General features: G+C 35.6%; 2 protein-coding genes across 7 annotated transcripts; one reads left to right on the forward strand and one right to left on the reverse strand.

The window, feature by feature from the left end:
* Nucleotides 1-10237: 10237 nt before the first annotated feature.
* On the forward strand, nt 10238-20367 carry LOC104597757 (agamous-like MADS-box protein AGL65). Of its 6 annotated transcripts, none has more exons than XM_088902204.1 (11): nt 10238-10417; nt 11288-11551; nt 12585-12644; nt 12746-12764; nt 12895-12959; nt 13074-13089; nt 13196-13257; nt 14639-14735; nt 15615-15745; nt 18729-19089; nt 19829-20367. In XM_088902204.1, exons 2-11 carry the CDS (start codon nt 11367-11369, stop codon nt 19838-19840), a joined length of 1008 nt encoding a protein of 335 aa, XP_088758330.1. In that variant the 5' UTR covers nt 10238-10417; nt 11288-11366; the 3' UTR covers nt 19841-20367. The 6 variants fall into 6 exon arrangements, 5 of the variants coding, with proteins under 5 accessions (XP_088758330.1, XP_010257792.1, XP_088758329.1 ...); XM_010259490.2 differs by having other exon boundaries at nt 10239-10417; nt 11181-11551; XM_088902203.1 differs by lacking the exon at nt 10238-10417 and adding an exon at nt 10489-10599.
* A 39-nt stretch (nt 20368-20406) lies between these two features.
* On the reverse strand, nt 20407-21808 carry LOC104597786 (chlorophyll a-b binding protein 4, chloroplastic-like). The gene is made up of 3 exons (XM_010259509.3): nt 21402-21808; nt 20819-21234; nt 20407-20698 (listed from the first exon to the last, which is right to left on the reverse strand). Exons 1-3 carry the CDS (start codon nt 21602-21604, stop codon nt 20565-20567), a joined length of 753 nt encoding a protein of 250 aa, XP_010257811.1. The 5' UTR covers nt 21605-21808; the 3' UTR covers nt 20407-20564.
* Between the last annotated feature and the right edge of the window lie 4063 nt (nt 21809-25871).

Genomic DNA, 25871 nt, shown 5'->3' on the forward strand with positions numbered 1-25871 from the left:
TATATCCAAGTCTTTTTCTTTTCAAGAGCACCGATCTATTCTTGAATTTCCTTCAAATAATAGAATAAGGAAGTTCTATTTTTATTCAAAAAAAAAAAAAAAACACCACTATCCAACAAAAGTCGAACTTTAAATCCAACAGATTACCTAGGATCAAAACAAGACATGTTACAACAAAACCCTATGAAAACAAGCAGCTGGATCATCAGAGGCCAAAAGCCACTGTAAAATAAGGTACAACATAGTTTGCCAGATCACAATCAAATCCTCTGAGCAATCCTGCTCATTACAAATTTATCAAAATGAAAGGTGGAAACTCTTCTTCTATTTGGCAATTCGTAAATTGGACCACTGGACCATTTGGCCTTTTTATTTGTTGCTTCTTTCCCCTGACTATGCAGAAGATTTGTGATAGATTTTTTATTATTTTTTTATTTTTTATTTTTTTGTGTGTGTAGAAAGATCGGTAAATTTGCAATTGCTCTGGCAGGGGAAAAAAAAAAAACTCTTTCTGGCAAACATATGAATTCAACTAAGCTAAAAATCAAATGTAATTTTTTTTTTTTTTTTACATTAACAGAACAGTATATTTTCTCATCAATACATCTGCACAGAATCATTTCAAAGAGCTGTTTTAAGTTTTAACCCCATATACATCCTGCTGGACTCTGTAGTGACTAGAGACTGTCTTTTGGAATAACCAATAAACCCAGAAAAACATGATAATTGCCCCTCAAAAACATTTACTTTCTATATATATCCAATGACTAGAGAATTTGAGGCTTTCAAGCTGATGGTAAATTAATCCAGGATAACCACAGCAGTTTACCTCCAGCTCCAGGTCTTCAATTTCAATTAATCCTGGAGTACCGCCTATTTTCCAGTTTCAATTAATCCTGGAGTACCCTCAGAGTTCCTCCAGGCTCCAGAATCATTAAAAAGATGCTGTGAGACCAAAAGAGAAAAGAAAAGGTTTATACTTAATTTATAGAAAGATACAGAGTACCAGGCTGGCGAAAACTTGAGGGAGAATGCAAATTACTTAATGGGATGGATGTCCAAAACTGCAATGGTCGTTTGACAAACAAAGCTCTTTGTGTTCAACTCGGAAAGCAGCAAACGTACAAGATTCTGGCATACTGTGCAAGACCACCGTCCATTATGGTCGGTAGCAGCTCTAGCCTCTACGTACGGGCTACGAGCTGATCTTCGTACGTACAGAACATTGTAATATTCTAATATAGTAGCGTCTTTATCTTTCTTTTGTGGTAACTCGATGGTTCCACTCATACATACTGGACCAGCCAATCATGATACACCACATCAGCTCTATAAACATTGGGCTCATAAAAGATTTCTTTTTTCTTTATCTTCATAATCAATCCCACCCCCACCCGGGGGCTCGTTTGCAGTTGTAGGGGTGTGTGCTGGGATGTTTGCTGTTTACGTTGGACAGCATCTGCTGTCTATAGAGGGCATGGGAGTTAATTCTTCACTCATACACTTACGCCATGTTTGGGAGTGTTTATGTTAAAAATAAATGTTTATTCGAATAAATACTTATTTGCATTTGACACCCAGTTTTTTCGAGTGCTTATTTTTTAAAATTAGCACTTGTTTTATATTGAGTATTTAGTGGTCTTTTTCTCCAATAAGTACTTAAATAAGCAATTGTGATTCTTTTGTCCTTCATTTTCTTTCAAACTTTCAAAATACCCAATCCAAAGTGAATGAATAAAAGTATTTTGGCAGAAGTATTCTTATAAAAGTATTTTTCTAAAAGTGCTTTTATAAAAGTACTTTTACAAGTGGTTTCGTACAAGTGCCTTTGTAAAGGTGTTTTCACGAAAGTATTTTCATTAAAGTGCTTCTATAAAAGTACTTTCATCACAAAAGTACTTTCACAAAAGTACTTTTATAAAAGTGCTTTCACAAAAGTACTTTCATAAAAAGTGATTTTGTAAAAATACTTTACTTTTGTTTCATAAAATTACTTTTATAAAAGTGCCTTTGTAAAAGTGTTTTTATAAAAGGGTATAATTGGTATTCTAAAAATTTACCAAGGACAATTTTTTGTGAAAAATTTGAATAAGTGCTTATTGTATGAACACTTAAAAAAAGCTGTAAATTTGGATTAAGCCCTTATTTTTAAATTAAGCACTTATTTCAGACTTATTTTCCAAATACAATAAGTGATTGATAACCCAAATAAACACTTGTTTTTAAGCACTCCCAAACATGGCCTTAGGCCTGGTTTTTCTTTTTTCTTTTTCTTTTTCTTTTTTTTTTTTTTTTGAAAAGGTTGAGTTCAAAACACACATCTTCCATGTTTTTAATTATAGTTGCTGAACTATCCATATATATATATAGTTCTAATGTCTCCTCCACTCCTGTAATCTTTTGAATTAGGCTAAGTGCATCAGCAAAAACATGTTTCTGTCAATCATTTTGAATCTTCAAAACCGAAATTGAAGTCTTTTTCTGGATCTGATATGACTGTGCTTGTGGAATTAATTCTTCTAGCCTTACTATTTATTTTCAAACATTCCCTTATTCCTGCTGTCCCAAATTAATCTTACAATTATACAAATTAGTCCTGGGACTTGAAATTTCTATACTTTTTGCAGTTGTGGTGTGATGTTCCACCATTCCTCTATCACCATGTGAATGGGTTGATTTGAAACTAATTCAAGATTTATTCTTGTTTGAACCTGACACCAGATTATGGTTATAAGGAAAAAGTTGCCCGCAAGTGTTCTTTTGCGCCATCACTTAGGCTCAGTTTGAAAGGAGTGCAAATACAAATATGTAGTGTAAAATCGTGTATTTTGTATGTATTTACACCCTACATATTTGTATTTGTACCATTTTCAAATTGAGCCTTAATGTTTGGCGTTGATGATGATTCCCTACACCTGATTTTTTGAAAATCGGTGATTACTGAAATCAGTGAGTTTTTAAAAATTACTCTTTTTTGTTATTTGATATAATTTCCTTTATGTCAAGAGTGATTATTTTTCATTGAAGCATTAAGAACACCTTCTTGCCCTTGCCACATAAGATGCCACCTCACCCAACAAAAATAAGAATTGCCTACAAATCAGGGAATCGCCAAATGTGGTGATCCCTCACCCAAGCCAATTTCAGCAATCAATTTTTTGTTGATTTCTCAAAAATTGGCATATTTGGCCAAAAAAAACATGGAAAAATCACTTATTCTTCAAATGATGATGTGGACTCAACGTGGCACATATTTCTAGGAAATTGGCATTGATGCCAAACATCACCAAAGTAATGTGAGATGCGGGAATAAATAATTATGTTTTTCGCAGGTGGACAAGCAACTTACCCACCCTCCAAGGGGTAACCGATTGATACTCTCCAAAAAAAATTCCTTTTCCATGGGACCCATAATAGTAACAGAAGAACATGGGCTTACCCCCTAGATACCATTAAAAGAATGAGATTGGTGCAGCTCAAATATGAAGAAAGGTAATGAAAGAAATTTGTTCAAAGAAATAGTAAAAGAAGAAGAAAGAAATTTGATGAAACTTCGTTAATATGAGATAACTTACAATATTAGACAAGGTTGGGACTCACTCACCCAAAAAGATGATTCTCTCAACTCTCAAAGATAGCTATAAGCTTCTCAAAAGAAAGGAAACAACTTGATGCCTTTAAATTGATATTATAAGGTTTTATATAGAGAACAAAAATTAACTATCAAGCATTAAATGAAAAACTAACTATTAAAGCATTAAATGTAAAACTAGGTGTTAGAGAATTTAATGAAACTAACCATTAGAAGCCCACTAACCAAAATGATTGTTGGAAGCCCATTAGGCTATGTTTGTTTAAGGTGTAAATTTAATTTTACACCGATAGAAAATATGAACCGGTTCAGTGATGGATGGAAATTGAAATTGGTTGTTTTTGAATATTTACATCAATCATGTTTGGTTGTAAGGTGTAAATTTTGATGAATTTTTTTCGGAGTTTGGAGCACAAGTCATTGTAAATATAGCTTGTTACAACCTGTAGCTTGTAGCAGATGCATCATTGCTCACCAACTCTTTCTTCCATGGTTCGCTCTACTACAACACCAAATGAGAGAGAGAGTAGTGGAACAAAGAACCGGAGAAAATGGTAGAGGCATACAGGCGGCACGAGGTGATGAAGTGTCAGAAAATGGAGGCGTCTAAGAGGTTGTTCGGGCAGTAAGCAGGAGGCACGACTAACCCACGGTGCCCTTCACCCTTCTCTTCTACAACCATGGCTATTGGGGGATTTATTTTAGTGGTTGTCGTCACTTTCTTCACCTTGTATGCTAAAAAGAAGCCCGAAGCTTCCGCCATCGATGTGGCCAAGATCACCGCCAAAAGTTGACCTGGCCACCACGAGCAAGATGGAGTACACGGAGAAATGGAAAAGAGAAACGTTAGAGTGAGAAGAATTTTAGTTCGATTGTAGAAAGGGTAAGTTTTAGATTAATAATTTTGATGTTTTTTTTTTATATCAATTATTAACGCAAAAATATTTCAAAATGGAGTTTTATACTGATTTATGGTGTAAATAAATATACACTCTATCCAAACGCTTGCAAAATGGAACCAGGGTGTAAAATTTACCCCAGTTTGACTTTACACCTCAAACCAAGACGGCCTTAGTGAATTCAAATGCATGTCCACTTATTATCTTCTCCTTTTAAAAGGGCTTATAAGGAATTAGTATAGAACCATCCTATAAGCAAAAACTGTGTTCACATAGCATTGAAAATATGTCTTGTGCATATTAAATTCGTGGGTGTCGCACGAGCAAAAAATTATGTTGGCATAACATTCATCTCCACATTAGAAATAACTGTTAAATTCATAGAGTTCCTGTAATCTAAAAGTCAGCTCACACATAACATTCAAGTGTATACAAGAGTAATCCCCTTATCCGCATAGTATAATGGGAAAACCATAATTACAGCCTAAGCTGTAAAATTTATACAAGCAAATAGAAACTACCATGCGAGGTCCTTCTCAACACTCTGTTGATGGGCAGGTATTAAAGTTTGATGAAGTGTCAGTTGAATGCTTGACAGTTGCATCCCAAATTTAAAAAGCTAAAACAAACTTATATATTTGGTTCCGGTGGAGTTTATTGAAAGGCCATTTATTATTTTAAACGTTTAAACATTTTTTGTTTTTCATACATGCCACGTTAACATTTTGTTTTGTTTCAGGAAATATTGGGGTGTCAGCAATTTAATCCCAAGGCGCCATGAGGCCATAATTTACGTGTGCATCATAACGGCATCGAAGTGAAGTGCAATTCCTTATCATGTATGTATGAAAAATCACAAGTCACAATACATACACACAGTAAACAAGGAGAGGAGGTAGCATCACAACATGCAACTGCAAGCCGGAAGCCCCCTCAAAGGAACAGTTGGGCCAGTTTCCATGTGGTTCTGACTTCTCAGAGAGCAAAACCAAACTGGTACGTGACAGAATAAAAATAAGTCGTTGACTAAACACCAGAGGGAGAGCGTTAAGGGTCCCGCCCCATCCACTACTCCTCTCTCTACTCTACGCTATGCCCTTTGCACTTTGAAATTTTGCATGCCACTCAACCACTCGTGCATGCATAGTCCCAAAGCCCAGACTTGATTGGGTACACTTCTCTCTCTCAACTCTCATGCATCCATCTCATTCCATGCCAAACCCCATATATGTATATATAGTCGTAACTTCTTTTTTCTCTCTCTCTCTCTCTATCTATATATATAATTGAAGTTATTAATAATCATACATCAACATATATCAACCACGCATGCATCATATATATTTTACTATGCCTTTTCAGTTTCACTCTCCCTTCCCTCCTAGCTACTAGCTTAGCATGGAAGAGACATCACTACTGCTCCCTCCGTAGACAGTAGACTCTAAGACTAGTGTCTAAACCCTAAACCGTGTCTGACGCGTCATGAATGGCCAATTCATAGCACACTTGATCCATAGATCTGTGTGTAATTAAACAGTGGAACTTTAAGCTAGGCCAGGCATTCCTGAGTTGATGATCAAAAGTTCAAAACCAAACGTACGTGAGGCGCGGCTAACGAGTGGATGTGTGAAACTCAACTCCCGCAACCCGCATCCATCATGTATAACTTTGAGTTTGAGTTGACACACGACGTAGGCTTCTGTTTGGGTTGTAATTTTGATGACCATCCCATCCGGCATTCCGGCTTTGTTTTATGAACGGATCGATGAGCCTTATCCCTTATGTACAACGTTGATCATCATATCGTTCAAATGCATGTACACTGTGAATATTATTGAAGAGAAATTTAACACCACTTTTTCATTTGGTATATATTAATCCATTCATTATTTGTATATATCCATCCCTCCTACAAAAAAAACAAATTAGTTCAACCGTGTTCTAGATCATTTTACCCGCAAAAAAAAAAAAAATCACTCAATGATATGTAATTAAATTAATACGTGGAGGCCAGGGTCCTTTGGGAGGGCCGAAGGTTTGTTGAACTCCTCTCACTTGGCTGAACGACGACAACAACATCAAATTTGGATTTTCTGAATTTTTTACCAAACGATGCTTATATGCTGTCTGCATGGGAAAGCCTTTCCAAAGGGATCGAGGCTTGGGGACACCAAACGATGCTTATATATATATAAAGAAATGCAATTGATCTACTTCCTAGAATTCTTTTTTATCTAAATCATTTATAATTAATTAAAATGATTTATGATCTTAATCCTCCTAAATAGAATTACCTATTCATGGCTGAGTTCGGATTCAACTTTTGCCAAATTTTGAATAGGTCAACTCCTAAAGGCCCATTAATTGATTAAAGCCCTGTTTGATTTCACTTTTATTAAATACTATTTAAAATAAGTGTTGGGATCACACATTAAGTGTAAAATAAGTATTTATTTCTATTTGATAAAAAAGTAAGGAAAATGTGCTTATTGAAAAAACAACTTGAGAGTGGCTTTTTTAAGCACTTCTTAAAAATATGCATGTTTGAAACTTTTGGGACAGTTCAGTGCCTAGTTAATTTTTTAAATCCATGAGATACCCCCCATGTGTTAGAAAAACCCTCTTCTTCCTCATTCGAACAGACCGCGGTGGCACCTCTACTGGGAGTGACCGGCAACCACTGAACAATCTAAAAATTCATCGATGATCAGGTCAATTTTACTTTTGGAACCATTTTTTTCATGCTTTTATGAATTTTTTTTTTTGAGGCATTTAATGCTCAAAACCCTTTTGGCATTGTTGTTTACCAAATTTGGTTTTTTGGGCACACCAGTCTCGTTGTATAATCGCTGGCAACATCAGGTTGTGTTAATTAGTTTTGCGTTATTATTATTTTTTGTGCAATATTTTTCTCAAAACTGGTTTTTTCGATTGTCAAAGATAAAAACGATAATGTTGTGTTAACTAGTTTGGTTGTGTTAAATATTATTGTAGTTTGTGTTTTTATTCCAATTTATGAATAATTGGTGATTGTTCTTTGGTGATGTTTTTCCAAATTTATTTTTTTCCTTAATCCGAATGTTGATTGTTTTTTTTTTATTAATACAATTTTTTGTGATACTATTTTTTTAATTTTTATTGCACATTCTTCACATGGCACTCAATGTGTAGGCCCACATGGATTCCCATGTGTTATAGTGTGGTGATGTGACAAACTTCCTTCAAATGTATAATATAATATTGAAAATCATTGTTTATATGTGTGGGTAAAATAAGGGCTAAAATTGTTGTTTATGCTAAAATAAGCACTTGTGGGGAAAGTAGCTCATCAAACATCCCCACCCCAATCAGTGATTTTACAAATGGGTCACCAAACACCATTAAGTGGTTGTTAAAATAAGCATTTGTGCATATCAAACCACTTAATAACCAAACATAGTCTAAGTGGCTTTACTCTAGTCTTGACTCTTGACATCAGATCTGCATTGATCCAAGCTGATTAGATCATGAATAGCATATTTGATATGCTTGCCACGAGTTGACCCCACATCCCTCTACCCACAGGACATTACAGCTGTGCATTATGAATATCTCCCTTGTTATTCATGCGAAGATGTTCCCAATAAACAGTGGTGGTATTCTGTGAGTAGAGATGTGGGAATAATTTGTAGACAATAGATCTAGAGTGACTTAAATGGCCATCCAAACCATAGAAGCAAATGGTCTTGCAGCTCTTGCTCTTGCAATCATTGTTGAAAGCATATTAGAAATTATCTATTACTCAAACATGTTTTTAGAAATAAGGAAAAAAAAAGCTCTTTGTGTAACTAATGAATGTATAATTACAATATTGTCCACTCTGTTTATATGGATAGATGATTAGGAGTTCATTTAATCACACGATCGTTCTAGTAATATATGATAATTTTCTAAGAATATCTAAACTAGTAAACAGGTGTTCTAAGATTAATATAATATTTACTTATTTAAACAATGCATCCAATCAATTCAAAAATCTAGTCCATTAAAGTTGTCTCTTAGGCCCCGTTTGTTTTTTGATAAATTTTTTACCCAAATAAGTGTATTTATCCATGTTCTTTTATTTTTCAAGTAAATGATATAGTGATCGTTTTAGCCATAAAAATCTATTATTAGAAGGGAAAATTTTGTCCCACCCAAATGTTGTCAACTTTTCCCCTAGGTGGGAACCCACTTGGGAGGAGATAGTGATACCTAGGGAAAATAAATTTTCCATAGACCCTACATAAATTTGAAAAAAAGAATATAAGTATCTTGATTAATGATAACTAAAATCCTATTGACCAACTTTCTCCTTTCTCAAAATTTAAAAAACAAACAGACCCTTAAAAGCAATGAATTAATATAAACCATTCAAATGATGTTCTAAAATTAATTAATCCCAAAGGCCAATCATGATAGCTGAAATGACTGAACCGAATGGCATAATATTGCTTTATATTTTCATTGAATAAATTTATCAAGAATACTGTTAACTCCTTAAAGCTGAAAAGTTGGGTTTGTAATTATATTCCAAAAAAAATATTATTTTGTTCTAAAAAATTGTTACTTGTTAAAAAATAGTATATATACAGTTTTTTATAGTCATACTTGGTGAAAGAGTTAACAGTGGAGGTTTAAGATAAATATTTATACCTCCCCTCTGATTTAAGTTCTAAAAATCTTCATTTCTTTGTTTTCCCACTTCTCGACTCCGGGACTCCCCATTTCATATGCAAAAAGGAGGAGGAATCCTCCAATGCACCGATACCTGGTTTTATATGCAAAGCGGCAATGAAAAAGGTAAAATTGGTTTGTTTATTTATTTATTTTTAAATTAACCTATAAATGATGTTAGAAGATAGGATTAACGGAGGACAATAGTTATTCAGTAAGTAGGTTGTCGAACCAATAATAATGCTCCACACCAGTCATAAAATACTTATAATTAATTAACCTTTTCAGGCTCCATGTATTTTATTATTGGTGTGAGATATTATCATTGATTTCAAGGTTTTTAAAATCAGATCGGACAAGAAACCATTCTAGGTCCAGTTCCCAGGTCAAATGGTCCAACCATCCAGTCTGAATGGACAGTCCACTCTAACAAAATAAAAATAAAAAATAAAAAAATAGAAAAAACTGTTATTTGAGTCAATAATTCGACCACCTAAGTCAGTAATTCACTGACCAAATCAACAGTTTTAGACCAAAAAGCAGTTCTAAGGTAAAATGGACCAGTTCCCAGTTTTTCCAATCGAATTTTGAAAACACTGATTGATTCCACAACCCATTAGCTAAAGCTTTAGCTAATAGGATAAAAGGCAATAAATACTAATTCTCCTATCACATGCAAACATATTTGGATGGATTAATCATGTCATGGTTTTAAAAACCAATTTAGATGGAATCACTTTGACCATCGATTCTTGGGTCAAATGGTTCGACTGTCCAGTTAAAATCCTGATCAAACGATTTGGGGTCCAAAATCAAATCCTGAGCCATAACTGGTTCTTAAGGTCGAACTGTCCAACTGTTCAGTTCGGTTCGATTTCAAAAACCATAGTTTTAATGTATTTAAACTTTAAAGTGATAAGCCTGAAGCCCGGCCCATGACAACCGTAGAGTTAGCGCTTCCTGTGGTAGAGGATTAATTAAAGCCCAAAATCACATATCTGAATTCTCTATACTGTGTTACTGTCTTACTGAGATGTTAGCCACGTAAGCGTAACTGGTAAAGATAGTGGTTAGAGAGAGAAAGAGAAGCCAAACGATTCGACATTTGAATGTCGTATCGGCAAAATATCGGAATTCTATAGTTCGTTTCGGGCGATGGACTCCTGAGAACGAGGAGCTTCCTTGGTTGAGAGGGGTTTAATGATTCTCCAAGGAGGTTGAACTTTGAAGGGTACGAACTCACCGTCCGTTTGAATTTCGTGGTTCTCGAAATAAATTTATAGTTTTTCTGTTCTTTCTTGTTCCCGCTTTTTTCTTTCTTCCAATTAGTTGGTCGGTTTTGAAAATTCGGGTGCCTCCCGATTCTCCCGCGCGTTTTAACGACCGATTTTTCAGCTTGGCCGGTCATGAAATGTGAGCTATACATCTCTCTCTGCATCTCTTTTATTTCTTTTTTTTTCATTTTTCTTTCGTTACCTGCAATAATTCTTTTTTTTTTCCTTTAATGATTTTATCCATGTTGTTCTTTTTTTTTTGAAAAAAAATATAATTTTTTTATTTCTTCATCTGGGTATTTGTTCGTTTGGTGTTCTTTATCTGTTACATACGATTTCATGCTTTTTTATTACACGGATTAGGTTTTTCAGAAGGTTAGGAATCTGCAACTGGGGATTATTTGAATTTTATTTGGGTATTATCTCCTCTATTTCTAATTCCATATGGGTTTTGTAATTTGAATTTTAGTTTTATATGGGTTTTCACCTATTTTAATCAGCTTTGGTAAACTTGATATGGCTTTTGATTAGTTGTTCGTTTCTGTTTTTAGCAGTAGAGTGCTGTCAACAGTTCCTGGTATTTTTTTTTTCCGAGTTTCGATGTCTCAAACGTAAATTGCTGCTGTGTTGCCTTTCCGCTTCAATTGTTTTGTCGCTTTGTAATTCGGTTTGAATGTGGATGTTACTAAATTATTTGATTTATTTCCATCGGAGTTCAAGGTGTTGGCAATGGATGCTTCGATTGTATTTCCGCATAGAATTTTGTTGATGCAAATTCAAAATGGACTTATGGGTGAAACTTGACGAAAGGGATATTGCTTTGCTAGGATTTCAAACCTTTTTTCAGGGGATCAGAAGCTCTAGAGATAGGAAAGAGATAAAGGGCTTTACTTGAAAACCTGTAGGATGGGGAGGGTTAAGCTCAAGATAAAGAGATTGGAGAATACAAGCAGTAGACAAGTAACCTATTCAAAAAGGAAGAATGGAATCTTGAAGAAAGCTAGGGAATTATCCATATTATGTGACATAGACATTGCCCTTATCATGTTTTCACCAACTGGCAAGCCTACATTGTGCCTAGGAGAGCACAGGTACTTTGTTTTTCCTTTTAGCTATACCTTCTGTTATCTGCTCATCAATAACCTTGGCTCTTATGTGATTTTACAAGCCAAAGTCTCAAAAATGGTTTAAACAGTGCATAAAGTTGATTACTAGTGAGATAGAGAAAAGCAGATCATTTCAGTGAAGTTGTACCTTTATCAAAACTGAAAAAGTTTCTTGTCTGCTCTCTACTTACATGCATCCTTGATAATAGTAAATGATCAAAGGTTTCTAATTGTATCCAAAGACATGGTATGAAGTGAACCTATATAGCAAGAAAAATACTGGCCTCTCCTTGGAGTAAAAAATGAAGAACATTTGCGCTAGGTCCTAATGACTTGAAAAAAAGGGAAGGACAAACGGGGTTATTCATGTACAGCTTTCAAAACTAAGAAGAAAACATTATGTACACTGCAACGACTTCGGTTATAGAAAAAAACCATCGGTGACATCCTTTCATCCGTATTCTTGTATTTCTTTTTGGGGTTTCAAATAGGCTTGTTCTGAGTTGAATTTAAATGCATCCTCCAATAAAAGATCCATAAAAGTGACATAAGGAAAATTTAGTTTATGCTGAGATTGTTGCAATTAGGCTAGCATAGAATAACTTTGCAGTAGAAGGTTTCATATGTCTCTGTCTTTTGCTTCAGTCCCTATCATGTAGACGACTAGACGAGTCTTTCTTATGCCATGCATCATAGATTATTATCAATGCATAAAGACAAGTTCTTTCTATGCAGAACATTCAAATTTAGATTGTTTAATCTTAGCATTTTGGACTCTAAGGATGCAGGATAGTATATCTTTCCATCTACTGTACATATTCGATCATGAAGACACTAGACAGAACATCTCATTTGAACTGTAAATATTCTCATTTAACCCTGAAAATCATCAAAACCTCTTTATGTTGTATATTACTAACTGGTTTTGTTTCTATGTTATAGAAAGTAACTTTATATTTTTCATCATTGATTTTTTTTGTGTCCTTTTCTGATGATTCTTTACTTCTCCATGATTCAGTAACTTTGAAGAGGTTATTGGAAAGTTTGCTCAATTAACTCCACAGGAAAGGGCAAAAAGGTTCTCTCAGCTCAATCTTGAGCTTATCTACTTATTTATTGGGTTTGGGTTAGATATGAATGGTATTTGGTGTTTAATAATTTTTCACTGGATTGGAACAGGAAATTGGAGAGCCTCGAAGTAAGCCAATTCTTCATGATCTATTCTTCTATTGCAGACTTCATTCTCTTGGCTTTTTATATATGTTTGGATTTGAACCATCTTTAATGTATGTTCACACAACATTCTGGTGCTTTCTTTGAGACTATAGGCACTAAAGAAAACATTTAAGAAGTTGGATCATGATGTAAACATACAAGACTTTTTGGGTGCAAGGTTTGTGCTAATATTGGTGAAATTGGTACTTTATTATTTCAATAAAACTTCTTGTCTTCTGCATTGCATTCGTAGTTAAAAGAAACTGATACTTCCCTTCTCTTTCGGTTGCAGTACTCAAACAGTTGAGGTATTTATCATAAACCAGTAATTATTGATGCCTTTCTTGATCTTTCAGTTTCTAATTTGTCATTCATGTCAATGACATCTTATATTTTATCTTTCTTTTTCTGCAGGAATTGACCAACCATTCAAGGCTATTGCAAACTCAACTTTCAGAAACGCACAAGAGATTGAGGTGCATCTTTGAAACAGTATTTATTTTATTTTGCTCCCTCTGAGATGTTATAGATTTATATTGGTTGGAAGTTTGAAATATATTGGGCTGTACTTCATTTTTCTAATCATTTTTATTTGGTAAGCTCATTCCATTGATATGCCTCCAAACTGTTATTGCATTTTTAAGTAGAAAGCTTCTTTTGTTGTAGCATATAGATGAATTACAAACTCCAAGAAAAAGCCAGCGACTTATTCAAGAGTAAGGTATAGTGGTATACAATGCTGACTATCTTATAAATGACTGAGAGTCTGAGATGTTTTGTTCACATTCTTTCGAAAGTTGAAACAACATGTTTTGAACTTGTTCTACCATAATATTCAGTCCAGTTGATTGGAGATTACTAAGTTTTTTAACAATCCAAATACAACTCAATTCACCCTTAGTCCCAACTATTCAAGGTTGGTTATCAACTTTAGATTCATTACTGGTGCTTGCTTTTTTTTTTTCATCCGTAATTACCATATGTCTGGACATGTATGAGGGTCATTGGTGGTCCTTTCTTAATACTGGAAGCCATAGTCTACATTGGAGCAAAGCAAGTTCCTTTTTCTTTGAATTTTTTTAAAATGGAAATAAAAGTTACAAAACAGTTGTTAATTTCATTTACAGAACAGTTATGAAAGATCATAAAAGGCTAATATATTAGAAAATTATCTATAGTAATATTAAAGGTGGAAATTCAAGTAGACTTATTAAGTGCCACACATTTATTGGAACAATTTCAAGAAAGAACCATTAAAATCTGCACTTAAAGAATGGTAGCAAAACTGTCTCTTGCTAGAGCTCTCCAGCTTATGATCCATTTTCTTACATTTAATGTTGTATGTCTATCATTATCTTTGATGAAATTCTACCTATACCTTCCCCTCTCCTTTTCATGCAAAGTTCTTGTACTGAATTTTAGTTTTACCTGCAGTAAAAGTTATGTTTGAATGTGAAGATGATCATAACAAGTCTAATTTTTCTTTTAGAATGTTAATGAACCAAGGATGATATTCTACCAAAAAAAAGAAAGAACCAAGGATGATGTGGATAAAACTCACCCAGTTCAGTTGGCATAAGTTATCTTCTATGGAGTGAGCTGGGCTCTATAGCTGCTGCATCTTAATATTGTTTACTGAAAGTATTTTCTAATTTATCACCATGTTTCATACATCTAATCATTTTTTTTTTCTGAAGCTTTCACTTTCCATTCCTTTCTAAATAAGAGAGGCTTGATTTGTCTTTAAAATGCCTTTTCTTCTGTGCTATCCTATATATATATATATAAGCTAGCATAAAACATGCTCGATTCATCACTGTGATATGATAATACTGCATACCATTTTGTTTTCTTCAGCTATTGGACTCATCCAGATAAAATCAACAATATAGAACATCTGAGGGCAATGGAAGACTCTCTTAAGGAATCACTTAACCAAATAAGAGCTCATAAGGTATGGTTTTTGTTGTGTAATATAGGCCTCTCTTGGTAAAGATCTGCTTTTATGTTTTATTTCTGTACCCTAATGTAATTATTTTATCTAATCTAACAACACCATCTGGAAGGTGGGAACTATGTTTAGTTTATTAGAAATTCAAGATCATTTAGAATATTTAGTCTTTGCTTCAGAATGTCTCCTTATATGTTGTATTTGTAATTTATTAGTAATGTTTCAGCATAATGGTACTCTATTGAAGCTAGTTAGGGTCTGTTTGGTTCGTGGGAATAGGGGTCTGGAATCAGAACCAGAATGGTTCCAGCCATTTGGTTGGGTGGAATGGGGTTCTGATTCCCATTCCTGGTGGAATGGCGGTCCCCCATTTGAGGGAATGGCCATTCTGGCCTCCCCCCTTGGGAATGAGAATCTCCACTCTCCAGCCAGCCAAAAAAAAGGCAAGTGACTTAAAAACCCCCCAAACCCTATTTCTCTTTACCTGACACCAACTCTTCTTGGGAGTTGTGCATATCATATGGAATCTGATCCTAATTCCTGTCTGAATCAAACAGGTGGGGGGAATAAGCAATTCTGATTCCAGTTCCAGGAGATTTTGATTCTGATTCCCACCGCAAACCAATGTTGGACATTTACATGTCTGTTATCTATGCTGATGGACACCCCTGCCACACATGTGGCCTGGAGTTTTGAAATATTTGATTAGCTTGCCCAGTAACATATAGATCAATAATTTATCCCCTAGATAATTGCAGATAAAAGCAGCTTTTCTCATTGAAATGCAGTAGCCAAATGGATTATTCTGCCCATGTAGAGATCTTGTAATTTTTTTATTGTTGCATAAATTGGAAGTCTTACACAAGTTCCTTTGATATATAGTTCCAGAATGGGATGCATCTACCCTTGGGAATGAGTGTTGAGCAGCCACAAGCACAACCCATTTCATGGCTGCCTGGTAATGACAGTCAACATATGATGTTAGCAGAGGATCCAAACTTGTTACCTCACAGGTGAGTGGTTTTCCTATATCAAGAATTTTCTGATTGTCTTGGAAGTTTAACTTTTCGGTCAACCCAGTTGGGATCAATATTGCATTCATGATCCAGTTTCACAGGAAATCACATGGGCCAAACTTATCTTCTTAAATTGCATGCATAAGGCATAAGCAATAACTGTGCTTTCAGACCTAGTTGGAGCATCATCTCTTACCAAAGTTGATTTTCACACTCTCCATTACCCTGTGATTGGATTCAAGATAGTCTGTGAATGTAACTGGTTGACTCTCAACACTTGTAAAAGGGGTGATCCATATGGTTTCTCTGAACTGGTTCATGCATCTTACTTGTAGAAGTGAAGAATTCTGATGCAATGTTTGTTGGGCAATTTAATTCACATTGAAGAGCAGTCCCTAGTTGCTAGTTATAAATCTACATATCTATGTATTGAATTCATTTTATTTCTTTTATTTAAATTTCTAGAGGATAAATTCCAGACCTGTTCATGGGCCGAGTAGCCCAACGGGCTAGCCCGGCCTGGCTCGTTCTATATCAGGCTTGGACAAATCTTTAAGCCCATGGGCTTGAGCTCGAAACACCAGGCCTGACTGTTTTCAGGCCAGACCCGGGCTTTCCCAAATAAGCCTGGCCAATAATATTAAATATAATATATAAATATATAATATATATTATTATTAGCAATAAAAGTATTATATAATATTCTTATATTATTAATATATATTCTATATAATTAATATATTATAAAATTTCTGTTCAGATCGAGCTTTGGATTTATAGTTGGGCCAGGCTCGGGCTCAGGCCTGGTCATATTTTGTTTATAAAGAGTCAAAGCCCAGCCTGGCCCATGAACAGGTAATGTACCAACTAGACTGGATTTTCTTTAATGCCATAAAAAAACTACACTAACATCAAGTTTGCAACCATTCTAATTTCTGTGGATAAGTGTAGCTGTTCTAAACGAATTTGTACCTAAAAAAGGTGCTAGTTCCAATATCGTCATATGGACAATTAAAGTTGGGTGTCATACACATGGACACAAACACCTATATGAGGAGTCTTTTCTCTCTATCAAATCTATAATATGTGACTAAAAAGACATGAATCTTAAACAAAAGGGAAAATTACTTAAACCTCTCATGGCTTATCTGAGAATTACTTAAACTTCCCCTGTGTTTTGACCTTTGCAGAAACCTCCTTTCACCTTTTAAATAAATATGCAAACACACTCCTGTTAAAGGCCTTGTAACTGAGATGTTGAAATTATGACCATGCCCTTATTACCATTAAGACAGAAGATTACACATTTCAAAATGCCACTTCATCCCTGTTACAACTATGCCCTTATTAAATGTATGCAAATCAAGGTGACCATTGACCATGCTGAGTTCAGTAATGATGGGGTATTTAAATTGCAATTGGGATAATGAATGAAGGGGTGTGCTTGCCTATCAAGAGGTACTTTAATATATAGTTTTCATGGGTAAATCTGGGATTTTAAAAAGATTAAAGCATTATGTCAGCATTTTCCATCAGAAAATTTAAGGCTATGTTTGGTTTAAAGGAAAAGGTAAGGAAAGGAAGGGAAAGACATCAAAACCTATACAAGATTTGTAAAGGTTTCCTTATCTTTCCTTACCTTTCCCTACTTTTTCCTTCAAACCGAGCATAGCCTAAAAGAATGGGTGTGTTTGCATATTTATTTGAAAGGTGAAGGGAGGTTTTTTTGCAAGACTCAAAAATATAGGGGACTTAAGTAATTTTCCCTAAACAAAATTTGTGTTTGAATTCGGAATTTGTTGTACTTGATAACTTGGTATAATCATGTATGACTTATTTAGGTTGTGTTTGGTACCATTGCCACTTCTACTTGCAACTTTTTTAGTTGGTCAGTACATATTTTATGAGAACATATTGTTTTCTACCACAATTGCCTTGAGTTATCAATACAACATTTGGTACTATTGTGTTTGGTACGATTGCTTTGAGCTATCAAATTTGGTATTTCTACTATAAATGGCAACAGCCAGTCCAATGCCTATATTTTTTTTTTTAGTGGAAGTGGTTATTTGATGTGATGTGACAAGACAACTTCTCAAAAATTTGTATTGACCAACCTAAAATGTTGCAAGTAGAAGTGGCAATGGTACCAAACACAACCTTAGTTATTTAGTGTCTCTGCCCTATATATATATATATTTGTTTTTATCAATTAGTGCCCATCTATAGATGAGATTTTCTGCTATCTACTTGATAACTCAATGCGTCCTTTTCTAGTACTTCAGTTTGATAATTCATAACAAGGGAGAGATTGGGGAAGATGTCACCCATAAAATTTGAGCAGGATGGGCAAAATGGAGAGGTAACATATGTGATAGGAGAATTTCACTTAGATTAAAAGGAAAATTCTATAAAATAGTTATAAGGCTAGCTATGCTGTATGGAGCCGAGTGTTAGGCAGTCAAGAAACATGTCCAAAAAATGATTGTGGAAAAAATGCATATGCTGATATTTATCATGAGTGGAAAAACTAGAAAGGATAGATTCAGAAATGAAGTCATTTGAAGGAACTTAGAAGTAGATCCAATAGGTATTAAATGGGAGAAAGTAGACTAAGATGGTTTGGTCACATTCATAGAAGACCATCAACAGCACCCATTAGAAGAAGTGATCTGTTGCAAATTGAAGGGTTTAAAGGGCTAGGGGTAGACCAAAACGGACATGGGTAGAAATAGTAAGAAATGACTTAAAGCGCTAATAATTTAACAATGGATATGGAAATAAATGGAATGGTGAAACAAGATTCATGTAGCCAACCCCATATGGTTAGGATAAGGCTTGAATGATGATGATTTTCTGCCATTTGCTTTATTTACTTTTCTTGTCTATTCAGTACTTTTTTGCTGAACCATTGTTTGCTGAGCTTGCTAACTAGATATTTGTTCATAATTCATTGAACCAATTTTCTATGTTTACCTAGAGATCTGGAGTGCTCCACAGATGCTTCCATTCCAAGCTATTCTGGTTTCTTTAGTGCGTGCAAAACAGAAGTTGATAGTTCGGGTCAAGAAAGTAATGCCCTGAATGAATTAAGCAGAAATGCATGCTTGAGGCTACAATTGGGTGGGCAATATCCATATCCATCATATGGATTCAATTTGCTGGATGAAAAGAAATTGAAGACTGAAACAAAGATGAGTTTACATGAAAACCCTGTGGATTTTCAAGTTAATAGTGGCTTTGAACCAACTAGACCTGGGTATGACACAAGCCATCAGAGTTGGGCATCTACATCTGGACCTTGTGCCATTGCTGTGTTTGATCAGCAATCATACCCTCAAGTAAGTGTTCCTGCAATAAATTCTGGCTTACCTGAATTTCACAATATTAATTTCCATGGTTACAAACACAGCAGAGCAGTGAATTGATCTGGTATAATAACTGGTAAAATGCCACAAGGATGGACAGGATCTCAATGTGGTAGAAGGACAATCCTAATATTATAAATATGTAGTATCATATTTCTTTGAACTGTTATATCTTCACTCTTCTCCATTCAAATGATAAGTTGGAGATATAACAATCTGAAGAAATTTTGGTTTGAAGAGAAGGCTGGCCCTAACTTCTTGAGTGTGTTAGCCTTTCATTAATGTTTGAACTATAATGCAAGGTGCCAACCAGCTGGTTGGTAAGGTCTCCTGCTGGTCGTAGCAGAGACTTGGGATCGAATCCCACCTGCACTTGGGTTGGGGATGGGCTACCCCTCGTTGTGTAGCCCTTCAGAAGATATCAAAAAAATAAAAAAGTTTGAACCATGATATCTTACTTGGGAGGTGCTCTATTACCATCAATTTGATGGTTCTTTTTTTCTCGGACCATTGCCCAGGAAGACTGACCATCCAGATTGATGTACCAAGTCTAATTATGGGATCATCTGGTCCATCAGGATATTTTGGCATGGAAATTGACTATAATCTAGATTATCGTCTGATTTTATTTTGAATTCTTGCCCCAACTATTCCTCGATCTTCTGCTAGCTAGGGACTGCATCAATTTGAAGTTGTCTATTATTTCTTGCAGCAACCAAACTGAATTCACGAGTGATTTTATCATTATCATTCTTTGCTGGGTAGCCACATCAGCACAAGTCCTTTTGAATGTGAAATCAAGTTGATACGAATTAACAAAGTTCTGGATGCTGGGTTGGTATCTTTGACAATTATCAGAGGCAGCCCGCAAGAGACATGGTATGGTGCAACTGTTATATTATATTTGTACATGACTTGAACGTTTGGCCGCAAAGATTGGAAGGTTGCTGATTATTTTTTTTGGTAGCAGGAAGGTTGCTGATTCAGTCGTTTGAGCTACTGGATCTGCAATACCTAACCGTTTGTATAGTATAAACAATATATGGTAATAGGCTTTTTTATTACACTTTCCCCTTGACAGTGTTACTAATGACGGGGAGAATCTCCTTTATTCATTTCTCAGTAATCTAAGCTGTAAATTAAACTCTAGTAATACAAATTCAAGCTAACATCTTCATATTTTCTGGATGCTTTTTCTTTGGAAATGTTATTTTAGCAGTAAAAAAAAAGAATATAGGGAATTTCTTCTTTTCTCGTCTGTTTGCGAGGCCAATTTTGTGAGTAATGATAGAATAGAAGCAAAAGTAGATTGAATTAAAGCAATAATGTCTTCTTAACTCCCCTGTGCATTGAAAGTTTCATTTTTATATGTTAAAGCTTAATTCACTCAAATACCACCAACTCATGGTTACGGAACATGAAAATAGAATCAGTGTGTCCCGCTTAAATTAGCCCCGGAGGGTTTGGACAATTGTGTTGTGCCACGGATCAGAGAGATGTTGTAGGAGGTTGTCGAAGGGTCCTTTCCCGGTGACGTTGTGTTGGACAACAAACCCCAAGAATGCCAACATTGCTAATCTCCCTGCAAATGTATCACAAACAAAAATTAGCCTTATTTCTCATCCATAATTCAAAGCTCAACTTAACAATCAATCAACTTGCTGAACACTAGTGATGGTGGTTATGGTGATTCAGGTATTACCATTGGCGAGCTCCTTCTCTTTGGCCTCCAGAGTTGGGGCAAAATTCAGGGGATTAAAGATGCCGCCGGGGTATCCAACCTCATTGGGAGGCAAGCTGTAGTTCTTGAAGATGGGATCTTGGTTCACGCTTCCTGGGTTCTTTATGTCTTGCCACCTTCTGATCTCCACGTAATGGAACAAGATGAACTCAACCACGAAGAGGGTAGAAGACGACGCAAAATATTCAACTTTTCCGGCATCGTACCACGCTGGCACATTGATAATGCCGATCTTGGTGAGAATTTCGGGCAACAGCATCCCTGCGACACCCAACATGGCCCACCTCCCATTCTGAAGCTCCGCCTGGACGAACCATTTCAGGTTGTCGGGGTCCTCTGCAAGTCCCAAAGGATCGAATCCATTGTCGCCTGGGAGACTGTCATCAATGTCAAGTTGTTAGAACATATAGAAGATGCCGACGTCCATTGGCATTGCTTAACTCTCAAATAACAACAACAACAACAACAATCCAATCTATAAGGAAGCTTTAATGAAAGCATACTACACATATGACTGTAACAGACAAAATCTTGCAGAGAATACCTGCCATTGAGATATGAAGGCGAGGCCAAACCAGGCAACCACTCGCCCTTCTTGGCTTCGATTTTAAAGGAACTGGGGGACGAAGAAGTGGGCGTTTTGACGGAGATAACTTTGGTGAGCTTGCCGGAAGAGCCAGTGAGAAACCTCGATCTTGAGGTGCATGGCCGGAATACAGCAGAAGCCTGTGTGGTGACCATCGCCATCTAAATATTCCCGGTAAGACGTAAGACGTAAGAGGGGTGCAGTGGCCGCGGGGATTAGAGATTTAGAGTGCGTTTTGTGTATGGTATCCTTTTTTGAATTTCATTACTATGGTATTCTCGTGGTTCCGGTTCATGGCTTGAAGCTGACGGTTGGTTTGCCTGGTTTCGGAAATCTAATGATCAGGATCTCGTAAGGGGTTATACTGGCCAATCGGAGCATCCGATCCTTATCCTTACTTATTCTGATTCCGTATCCACAGCCACAAACCTATCTCTTCTTTGCTGTTTCCTGCTGTGTTGGTGCTGGTTAAAGCCTAGGGAAAAAAAAAGGAAAGAAAAAGAAAAAATCTTGTGGTTGTGGGTCCAAATCCAATGGATCTGCAAGATTCTTCCTCTGTGGAGAGAGACTCCGATTCTCCGAATCCAATTTCTGGAGAGGATCAGCTTCCGACGTGGAACCTGGACATCCAATCACCTACCTGAGAAGCGGTTGGCTGAGGGTTTTTTTTTTTTTTTGCATGGAAAAAGAAAGATAGATATACCAAGGATAAGCCTGTCGAGATCGTGAAAAAGAAAACAATCAATTCCCTCTTGGCATCTTCCTCTCAGCCTCAGGAGTCAGCGTCCTTGGGATGGGGCCCCCTTATCCTCAGTTTCCATCTGGACCATCCACCTAAGCAGTCAGACAATCTAAATATAGTGCGTGGGACAAATTTTGACCATCCACAAAAGCAATATTGACGAATTGGATTTGGATGGTCTATCGTGGTACTGGTACACCGGGTCCAAGACCATTAGCAATAATGTCAATATCCTAGTTTATTTTACGACAAAGATACCCTCTACCTTGCAGCAGAGATCTATCTCTTTCTTATATGCAATATCTTCAAATAGTATGTCTAACCTTGTCATTTCACACGTTTATTCTTAAACTACCAGTCTAAAAATTACCAGGTTTTAGTGGTGTTAAGCGGGTCTAATTCTTATTGGGTCAGGCTAAGGCCCGATAGCCTGATTAACAATAGGATTGGGTCAGTTGTTGTAGAAGTAGAGTTAGGTTGGCGTATTTCCTTAAGGGTAGGTCTACCTTGATTAGGCCCAGACATGACCACATCGTCTGTCTATTAATCATGTTGATTAACAAGAAAATCGTAGGAAAGCGATAAGCCCCACATTGTTTGCTGTGAGTACAGCCATGGGAATTATTAGCCATTTGAGTGGTAAGGTCTCAAGTTCAATTGGGGAGAACTTCTGACTTGTGAGAAGAAGTGACTTTTTGTAAGTTAAAAGGGAGTAAGAAATGATTTTTAAGGTCTCCTAATTTAACAGCGGACATAGCACTGAACAGAGAGGTATTACAAAATAGGGTTCAATTGGCTGACCGAACCCCATATGTTTGGGAAAAGTCTTATATGAAGTTGTTGTTGTTGATGATGAAGATGATGAACCCTTCCTTTCAGACCCACAAAATATCAAAGAAAGAAGAGCTTTTGTGCATTTAATTAGAAAATTATATACCTTTTTGAAGTTTCTAAATGGGGGGAATGCATAAAAGGAAACCCAGCAACCAAGAAAAAAAGCATAGTTCTGATATATCTTTTCTATGGGTCTCACCCTGTGTGGAGAAGAAATAATCATATGTTGAGAGAGAGAGAGAGAGAGAGTCACCAAATTATCTAAGCCAACACATCAAAACACCAACAGTTAAAAAGAAGATTACCTGATCCAGACACACAAGATAAGATTGAGCTGAACCATTAAACCTGACCTATTGACATGTTCGGGCTCGCTTCTATTAATGGATATTGGATTATTTATTCAATTAATATAATAAGCTCACCATGTCTAAAAAGCCAGGAGGGACAGAACCACTTAATGATTGGTCCTAACATACCCCATGCATAGGCTCAAAGAGTGAAAGAAGCAATTCAAGCCTAGACTAGTCTATACTGGGCTGGTCTGAAATTGTGTTAGTTCACTCTGGTCCATTTCAATAATGAAAACAACCCACTATGTTTTTATGTGAAATGTGGAGCTACATTTGCCCCTTTTTATGTGGACTCTGAATTATACGAATAGTGGCATCCTTCTAAGAGATTTTATTAGATATAAATCAACTTGATGGAAATGGAAGAATGCCCTGATCATTTACCCTTTTTTTTTTACTTGGAGGATAGATGGGGAGGACAGCCATAGCTTAAAAATCCACTCTAATTGACTAGTAGTTAATCTTAGGTTAAAAAGGAGACATTAAAGGAGGCCAACACCGACTGGCCTAGAATGGGTTTTGGCCTGTCCAACAGCCTTTTGAAAGTGAAAAAAAAAAAAGAAAAACTCTGGCTGGGCTTAGGCTCACAGCTCACTTTAGCCCAGACCAGCCTACAAATGTTCATCAGAAGTCAGAACCTATGTATACCTAAAGGTTTCCTAATTGAGTCGTTGAGTGGAGGGTAGCTCCTTATCTAAGGCTACTATCTATATTTCTGCCATGTGGCAAAGTCTTCCAGGCCAAAATTTGTTCCTCGACTAAGTGAGAGGAGCAGAATATAGGGAATCCTTTGACTTTATATAATAAAGATAATGTTAGAAACATCAAACATCCCTTGAGTACATACTACTAAAGGTGTCCACGGTTCGGTTAAACGAATTATGGACAATTTTTTTCAAATTGAATCGGTCTTATTGATTTTTTGGTTTCTTCAAATCGAAATTGAATCGGTACTACTGGTTAATTGATTCATTGGTCCGGTTCTTCGATTTTTCAGTTTTTTATATTCATAATATCTCTTATATAAATATATAAATATATATATATATATATATATTTATATATATATATAATATTATATTATATTATATTATATTATATTATATTATAAATAATAAATAATAAATGATATATAATATATTATAAATATTATAAAAATATATAATATATAAAAATATGTGACATATATTAAATATATATCAGTCGGTTCGGTTAACCGAAAACCGAACCGATCCTTCGATTTTTTAAAAATACCAACTGAGATTGATTCGTTAACCACATTTTCCGATTCAATTTTCTCGGTTCGATTCAGTTTTTCAGTTTTTTTGGTTTTTTATGAACATCCTTAATACATACTACATACACATTTATTAATGCCAGTAATAGTGTAGTAGTAAGCACTTTAAGCATGGTCTGGATGAAGCCCCTTAACTGAGAGCTACTTGATTGCTATCAACTCTGGTGAAATGTATTGTAATGTGGGTTTAAGCCTAGATCCAATGTGAGGCCCATCTTATTTATTGGATTGGGCCAGACTGAGCAGAGGACCGTCTTTGACAATCAATGTTTTTTGCAATAGGACAGTCTTTCTTTTCTTTTTTCTTTTTTTTTTTGAGTAAAACAGAAATCATTACTAAACCAGAAACAAACAAATAGGACAGTTAATAACTTATAGTTCTAGTTATAATGGTTTGAGAAGGGCACATGCTTGCTGCTGCTGCTTCTTCTTCTTCTAATAGGGATAAGGCATGAAATAACCACAAGATGAACCCACCATACCATTTTAAATCAGAAAAGAATTGGATTGTGAATTTGTGACGGTGTGTTTTCCTTATCCTATCTCTGTTTGCTTGTGCAATAGAGATAAAAATGTTGTTCTAGTCTGAAATATCTGAGCAATACTTCTCAGTTTTCACCCCTTTTACGTTTAAAGCATTCTTTTATTTGCCGTCTACATCAAAACAAATAAATTACAAGTTTGTTGCAAAAGGATGAAAATAATAACTCAAGTATTTTTATCTAAAAAAATAAATTCCATGTTCATTTTTTTCTGGAGAAACAAACCCAGGTGAGGTAGGTTAAAAGCCATCATGTAAGTATAAAAAAAAAAAAATGCATGTAAATGATGATATCATTCAAGCAATACCAACAGTCCAGAACCAAGTAAATGATGATATTACTCTAACTAAATTGTTCCCTATTAAAAAACAGCGAAACTGTATTTTCCAAAAAAAAACAAGAAAAAAAATGAGGTGTTTTAATTATTATTATAAAAAAATCTGTAATATCAGAAAGGCTTTGACCAATCAAATCTGCCCATAAATTCTGACTATGATAATGCCAGTTGATTGGTTATAAGTTTTTTCTCAATATCATAATCGAATCCTTATTATTATTAAGAAAATTTTGGCCGACAGCTTGGGTTGTCAACATAAGAACAGTAAATTGGCGCTGAAAGGAATTTTGATGTCCCTGATCAAAAAACACCGACCAAACCAA

This window comes from Nelumbo nucifera, chromosome 3, assembly GCF_055504915.1.
Source record: "Nelumbo nucifera cultivar China Antique chromosome 3, China Antique-T2T, whole genome shotgun sequence".
NCBI lineage: Eukaryota > Viridiplantae > Streptophyta > Magnoliopsida > Proteales > Nelumbonaceae > Nelumbo > Nelumbo nucifera.

What these genes read in the sequence shown, in the direction of transcription:
- LOC104597786 (XM_010259509.3), bottom strand. Translation starts at nt 21,604, where the DNA reads ATGGCGATGGTCACCACACAGGCTTCTGCTGTATTCCGGCCATGCACC. An exon ending in CCTTCATATCTCAATGGCAG is followed by an intron (nt 21,235 to 21,401) that starts GTATTCTCTGCA and finishes CATTGATGACAG; the next exon opens with TCTCCCAGGCGACAATGGAT. An exon ending in AGAGAAGGAGCTCGCCAATG is followed by an intron (nt 20,699 to 20,818) that starts GTAATACCTGAA and finishes ATACATTTGCAG; the next exon opens with GGAGATTAGCAATGTTGGCA.
- LOC104597757 (XM_088902204.1), top strand. Translation starts at nt 11,367, where the DNA reads ATGGGGAGGGTTAAGCTCAAGATAAAGAGATTGGAGAATACAAGCAGT. An exon ending in TTGTGCCTAGGAGAGCACAG is followed by an intron (nt 11,552 to 12,584) that starts GTACTTTGTTTT and finishes TCCATGATTCAG; the next exon opens with TAACTTTGAAGAGGTTATTG. An exon ending in GAAACGCACAAGAGATTGAG is followed by an intron (nt 13,258 to 14,638) that starts GTGCATCTTTGA and finishes TGTTTTCTTCAG; the next exon opens with CTATTGGACTCATCCAGATA.